This window comes from Aquarana catesbeiana, linkage group LG03 (assembly GCF_042186555.1).
Source record: "Aquarana catesbeiana isolate 2022-GZ linkage group LG03, ASM4218655v1, whole genome shotgun sequence".
Classification (NCBI taxonomy): Eukaryota; Metazoa; Chordata; class Amphibia; order Anura; family Ranidae; genus Aquarana; species Aquarana catesbeiana.
Window position 1 is genome coordinate 666,712,035 of NC_133326.1, and position 7,105 is coordinate 666,719,139.

The 7,105-nt window shown below is 38.4% G+C and overlaps 1 protein-coding gene across 1 annotated transcript in view; it reads left to right on the forward strand.

The window, feature by feature from the left end:
• The window catches only part of LOC141133448 (uncharacterized), a 66,240-nt gene extending 61,286 nt beyond the window's left edge, over positions 1–4,954 (forward strand). The window contains exon 6 of the mRNA XM_073622830.1: positions 714–4,954. Within this exon, the coding sequence (XP_073478931.1) occupies positions 714–952 (239 nt within the window). The 3' untranslated portion in view covers positions 953–4,954. The remainder of the gene's footprint in view (positions 1–713) is intronic.
• Positions 4,955–7,105: the final 2,151 nt, after the last annotated feature.

Below are 7,105 nucleotides of genomic sequence, written 5' to 3' on the forward strand. Positions count from 1 at the left end.
AAGAGTTAAGAGTAAAACAAATCTTAATGCCTAAGCACAATTTTGCAAATTTTGATATGTGTTAGTAAAACCGTACTTATCATCACAAGTGCTTTGTGCATCCAGGTGTATTATACCGTGGTTTTTTTTAGGACAAATTGGGCTTTCGTTTGGTGGTAAATGGTAATGGATATCTCGTGGTCTTTTTTTTATTATTATCAAAGGAAAAATGGCCCAAAATAACTGTCCAAAAAAAATACCAACCCTGACCTTCACCTTTGACCCAAACACTAACCCTGGCACTGACCTAGATTAAACCTTGATCTAGGTTTTTTTTTTTTTTTTTTTTTGTATTTTTTTTTATTTTATTAGTAGTATTTTTTATTTATTAGTTTTTTATTTTATTTTTCTCTCTGCAAGGAAAAAGAGAGATACAATGTATCTCTCTCCTCCATTCTGAGAGAGAGAAAACATGTGACTGATCACTATGATAGCCAATCGGAGGTGATCAGGTGACCTGGAATTGGGAGTTTCAGGTCCCCGATCATTAGTATGGGGCCCGCGGCTCTCTGTAAGACCCTCGGTCTCTGTCCATGGCACGCTTCCAGCACAAAGACAGATACACCACGGAAAAAAAGCCCAGTCCAGTGGGGGCTGCATATTAGCATACGCTCTGTGCCACGGGGTTAATGTGTTTACCTGGGTTTTACCTTTTTATTTTGTTTTCTCCTCAGGCAAAGATAAGTCTATCGAAACGCAAGATGCTGGAGACCCACACAGTAAGATAAAACACATGCAGACGACCATTATCTCTTTAATTGCAATCGTTCTCGTCCTGGTGGCAGTTGGTGTTGGCTTGTATTGCCGGATGAAGAAGACCAATGCATTCGGTACACCTTGTGGAAGCAGAAATATGAAGTACACAGACGCACGGTCAGAAGATCCCTTCATAGAGGTCAATGTTGAACAGTGAACTACATTAGAGGTCTTGCACTGTAAAATGATAGGTGCCTGTAGGTTTATATGTCAGAAAAGTGGCTTTATGAAATAAACTTCATATGGAGAAACCGAAAGCTTTCTACACAAGGGTGGCTTGAAATAATCTATGCTTTTCGAGGACCCTTTTCCTTCTACTGGCTTGCAGCTTAGGTTATAACATGGAAACCATATATGAGTAGACAGGTCAACACGCTGAAATACAATGTGCCACTGGACGAGCTTGGTGCACCATCTGATCCGTTAATATTTTTCCAGGTTGTACTCGTGGAGATATTTTGTCTGATGCAGGTTAAGACATCTATCTTCTGAAATATTTGTGCTGCTGGAACATCTAACTCCTTCTACAAACATAACTTTCACTGAGGTCTCATCTGTCATCTGCAGGCCACATTGTGACACGACGTCACCAGTGGACTGGTCCCTATCTCCTAAATACATCACTACTGATACTAATACATCAATAGATGGGTCAACACTTCATATAAGACCTCATGACATCGTGTGTGATGTTAGAAACGACTGTTCATTTCACCTGGTCCCAGAAATGTAGCCAGGTACCCATCAGTGATAATAGAGCACTCTGATTGGACAGAAGTCATGTGATAAAATAGTATGTTAAGGTTCAATCACACTTGGAAAATGAATAAAACACACATACAGCCTTTATGCAACTTTTTTTTTTTTTTTTTTACAATATACACTTATACAGAATTTAAAAAAAGAATAGTTGTTATACACATTAAAGTCCATAGGTGATTGCATTTTGGCAAGTTTGTACCAAGAATTCACAATGCCTTATGGCAAAATTTTGTTCACGCCCCCGAAATCATCTTTATAAGGTACTCTTTACAACTCTGTAATTTAAAATATGCATTTTTTTATTTGTGTTTTTGGTAAGCTTTAGGGTATTTTGCTTGTAATGTGTTTTAATGGTAATGGGTAAGGGTCATCGTAAAGGCCCCTCTTAAGATCCATTTACATAGGTGGGCATTGAAAAAGACCTCTTTAGATTAGTGTTTAGTTAAGGGAACCTTTTTATTGATGGCCAGTGTAAATACCCCCCCCCCCTTTACTTAGCGGTCTGTGGAGAAGGTCCCCTACATTGTTAGTCAGTAAAATGTCCCCATACATATGAGGTCAGTTCTGTGTCCACTTACATAGTTGGTCAAAAGAAAATACATGAACTCTGGCTCATGACTAGTTGGTACCAAACGCAAAGAGTCAAATCAGGAGAAACCGTTCCAGCAATAAGGCACAAACAGGTATGGAACATAAATTAGAAAAGTTAAACTATCTAGAGAATGTGTTACTATAGGAAATAAGCCAACATGTCAAAGACAGTGCTGATGTTAAATACAGGAATTATAAAACATTTTGAAATATAACCAGATTTTTTATAATAGGTACTGAAATTGAAAAAGCTGTTGCGTAACAAAATATTTATAGGAAAAAGCTGCTTTTGTTTTTTACAGAGATGGCTTCTGGCGTCCTCCACTATCTACCCATAGTTATAGGACAATTATTGTCCAGTCGACAACAGATGGTTGGGAAATAATTGTCGGTCTACCAGTGTAGTCACCTCTGAGCCAATGAGACAAGAATGGACTGGTATAGATTTTCCAGTTGCTCAGTATTGTTCTTTCAAAATATGTTTGAGGTTGAGGTGTCTGCACAGTGTATAAACGTCTACGCTCAGCCACTGTGATTAACCATGCGTACACCACCATAATTCTATGCCATTATATGATGGCGGTCAAATTTCCAAACCATATTCCTATGCCTGTGGGTACCTTTTATTGTTAGCTTGTTGCTTTGCACACCCTATATACACACCCTCCATCCTGACCTGTCTTTGCACATTCCCAACCTCAATGACACACTCATGTCAGTAGACAGCTCACCGACTCTATCAAGACCAGCAACCTCCTCTGGGAAAATACTCTTAGCTACTGGGAGCTCTACATCCATTAACGTTCAGTCTATGCTCTGTAAATTGTGTCATTGTCATTTTTCCTTGGCTGCATATTTGGATACCAATATGGAATTATTCTGGAAAGGTTCTTATTTATCCAGGTCATGGTATATCTAGTAGTAGTTAATCACATTCAAATAGACTTGTTCTATAATGTCGTGGAGGCTATTCAATCCACTTCTTCAGTTCCAATGAGAGGTAGAAAGATTCCTCAGCATTTCTATACACACACCTAATACTAATCCAACCACCATGGAATGTGTAGACCTTGAATGTCCAAGAACAGGATGGGAGGTGTGAAAATTATGGGTGGTTCTACAACTTATACACCTCCCATCCTGTTCTTGAACAATCAACATCTACACATTCCATGGGGATTGGTTTCAGGTGTTCTTCCTGATACTCATTGGAACTGAAAAAAGTGGCTTAGATAAGCTCCAACCTCTTTAGGGTTGGAGATCGTGCTGGACTGACTCACCCTGTTGTGGGTCTATGGGTGGGTAATAGTGGGGGTGGGTTGGAAGGGTTCTCTCCCGATGATTTCTGCCCAAATTATCAGAAAGGTGGTGGCAAGCCCTTTTTGGGGGCTTGGGCTGCTACCTCTGGGTATGATCTCAAGTTTGTTTCCGTATTTACTTGTAAAGGTAGGTAAAAAGGAGTGCCCAATATCCAATGAAATGCAAGCTGGAAGGCAAATTTTTGATTGTTTTATTGAAAGTAGTGACAAGTGATCAAGCAGTTTATTGGATATCGGGTGCTCCTTTTTACCTATCTTTACAAGTAGACACCTTTTACATGTGGATAAGCTCCAAAACATCTTTGATATCACTGAACAAATTGAATGTGAGTAACTAGTACTAGGATCACAAAATATTGTTTCTTTTTGCTCCCACTCTTTCTAAAAGGGAGCCTGAAAAACCAATGTCTTTAAATGGGTGGCTTGATTAATAAATAAATTCCCCAAAAAATGAATTTTTAGTCCTGGTAGAAAAACCAATTGCCAAAAAATTCCATAGTTATCATTGCTTTGCGAATGAAGCTTGCAACAAGTGCATCCAAGGTTGATCGGTAATTATCATTACATTAATGGCCAGTATAAGCAGTCACATAGGATGCTCCATTAAATACCAAGTCATTTATGGTAGATCCCATATACTGATCCAGTAAGCCACCCTCTAAGATCAGTATAGGTTGCAGAAAGTCTGATTACTGTGTTCTTTTGATAAAAGCAAAACAATGCAATTTTCCTAGTTTGATGAAGAGGGCTTATGTCATTTGACAACTGAACAAGGCCAAGTAATAAGGAGGGATGACCACAAGAAGTTTTCTTACATTGTGCTTTGTCTTGGCTTTTTGGACCAGTTAGTGGAGGGAAGTGGCTGGATCACTTCTATGTTTTAATTAGTTTAGTCTTAGCACTTCGAAGCTTTGATTATCTTTCTGCTTATTAATAAAAAATGTAAGGGTGTGACTTTGTGGTTCTCTGAGACTGTAAATAGAGACAATCCCTATTCTTTTAAGACTATTCCGAGCCAATGATAAGCCCCCAATTGTCTTCACTTGGGCTGACACAAAAATGCAGACAACACATGGTCATTAGAACATAATGCATCCGGAGGAAGTCACATTGGTGGGTACTGTGAGTGTTTGGTGACCACAAGGGTTGGTCAAGGGTTACATACTCTTTCCTACATCAGCAGCGGGTTCTATTTGATGCCTTTTAATTTATTAAAGTCTTTTTTTTTTTTTTTTCTTTTTCTTTTTTTTTACTAAATTCCTTTATTTTACTGTTAGATTGTTTGAGATTAAATATATATATATTTTTATGAATGTCATATCATTTTCTTATAATGTCAGAAGTTATATTTTTGTTTGCACTATCTTATAGGAAACATTGCATAGGACAAATAGTTTCTGAACCATCCACATCACTCTGTTTATACTTGTGCAACCCATATGCTTTTTATTATTATTATTAAAAGACTGATTTATGTTTAAGAACAATATTGTAACAGACTGTAATATCTCTCAATAACTTGGGATCATACAAAAATGAATTTGAAGTTCTCACCTTCTTTGTAAAGGTCTTGCATCAGTTAGCCTTTTAGGAAGTACATTACCTGGCCATCAGTGAAAGATTGGACATTTAATTTCTTCCCACCCCAAAGAACAGCATTTGGGAAGAAGGCTGACACATACTGTAGATGTCTGGTCACCATCTAATGCCCATGGTCACTTTTAAATGTCTGATTACCATCTAACGTCCCTGGGCACCTTTTAGATGTCTGATAACCATCTAACATCCGTGGGCACCTTTAGTTGTCTGACCACCATCTAAAGTCCCTAGGCTGGGGTACTTTTAGATGTCTGATCACCATCTAATGTCCATGGGCACCTTTAGCAGCCTGATCAAAATCTAATATCCGTGGGTACCTTTTAGATGTCTTATCACCACCTAAAGTCTATAAGACGGGGCACCTGTAAATGTCTGATCACCATCTAATGTCAATGGACACCTTTAGTTGTCTGATCACCATCTAACGTCCACGGTCAACTTTAGATGTCTAATCACCATCCAACATCCAGGGGCACCTCTCAATGCCTGATAACCATCTAACATCTATGGACACCTTTAGATATCTGAGAACCAACAATGTCCATGGGGACCTCTTAGATGTCTGTTTTAATCGTTTTTTTCGTTTTCATAAAGTAGGAAAAAAAATTCTTATAAGGTTCACAACCAGATAAAACAATATGACAAAGGTTTATCGTAGTACAGGGAGGTAGTCAAGATAACAAAGTATAAAGTGTGATTGAGCAAAGGTAAAGGTGTTGGTGCTAAAAAAAAAAAACTGAATGAATGAATACATCATAAAAAATTGATATAGGTATACCATGTGCAAAAAAGCAAACTAATAAAGTCCAAAGTGACAATCCCAACACCATATACATATAACATTTTCTTGTTTGATGTTCCTTCAAAAACAAGCTTCACCACGAGTGCTCATGAGGTAGATGGCAAGTCACCAGAGGTGTTTGAAAATTTTTTACAGTAGGTCAAATTGCGTCTTGATTGAATGGACTAGATGGATCCTAGGTAGACATCTCTCCACTATGGGACCCCCTCCAGGAAAGGCTGAGGATAAGGGAACAGACTACCACAGACACAAAGAAGATCTCTTATAGTGTAGTAAGTTTTATTAAAAATGTTTTTTAAAAAATTGACAAAGATTGCACTCACATGTGACTGTGCTATGCCCAGCATTAAGGTGTCTACAGCATGTGCGGGTTGGTATATCAAAATCACGGCGGCGTCTGATCCACGCCTGTAAGTATAAAGTATAAAGGGTACCCAAGAGACCTTCGGGTGCAGCTCAGGAAATCATTGCATAGTTTCCAACGACATGGCGAATGAAGGAATCTATCTCTTGGAAAAATAAGCTTACTAAACAACAAAATAAAATAAAAAAAAGCATACATATCTGCAATCAAGTAGGAATAAACATTGCACCTTTCAGAAAGAGCGACTGCTTACAGAACTAGACCTGAGATGTATTAGCTGCCCTTTGTGGGTATCAACCAGAAAAACATCAAAACTAGAAGTGCTTTGTACTACGGGACCTTTAGATGTCTGATCACCCTCTAACATCTATGATCATCTTTGGATGCTTTTGGATATTTAGATACTATTGGCTGATTTTCAAAAGAGTCGATTTGACAAAAATACAAACCTAACAACTACATCATCTTAGTTTAAAAAGTGATTGCTTGCAACCAATGGTCTATGATTAAGATGGGAAAGGTTTTAAAACATTGGAGCTGATTTACAAAACGTTTTCCCCATGAGTAGAGGCACAATGCACATTTTCATATTTATGAAACGTTTGCGCCGGTAACAGAGCGCTAATCCCCATTTACTATAGCAATCCCGGCGCACGGGAGAATGAAATCTGAGCACCACTATGGACATGGTGCACGGCATCTTCAATTCAATATTAACAGAAGATGGAGGTGCCAATATTATGGGGTGATGTGAGGAAGTTTAGTAACAACTGCCCAAGTAACAAATATGCCCAAAATAGAATGAGAAAGTAACTTTTTCTGAGCAAGCCTGCTGTGCCTGCATGTACGTTTAGAACTGCGTGAGGTCAAGAT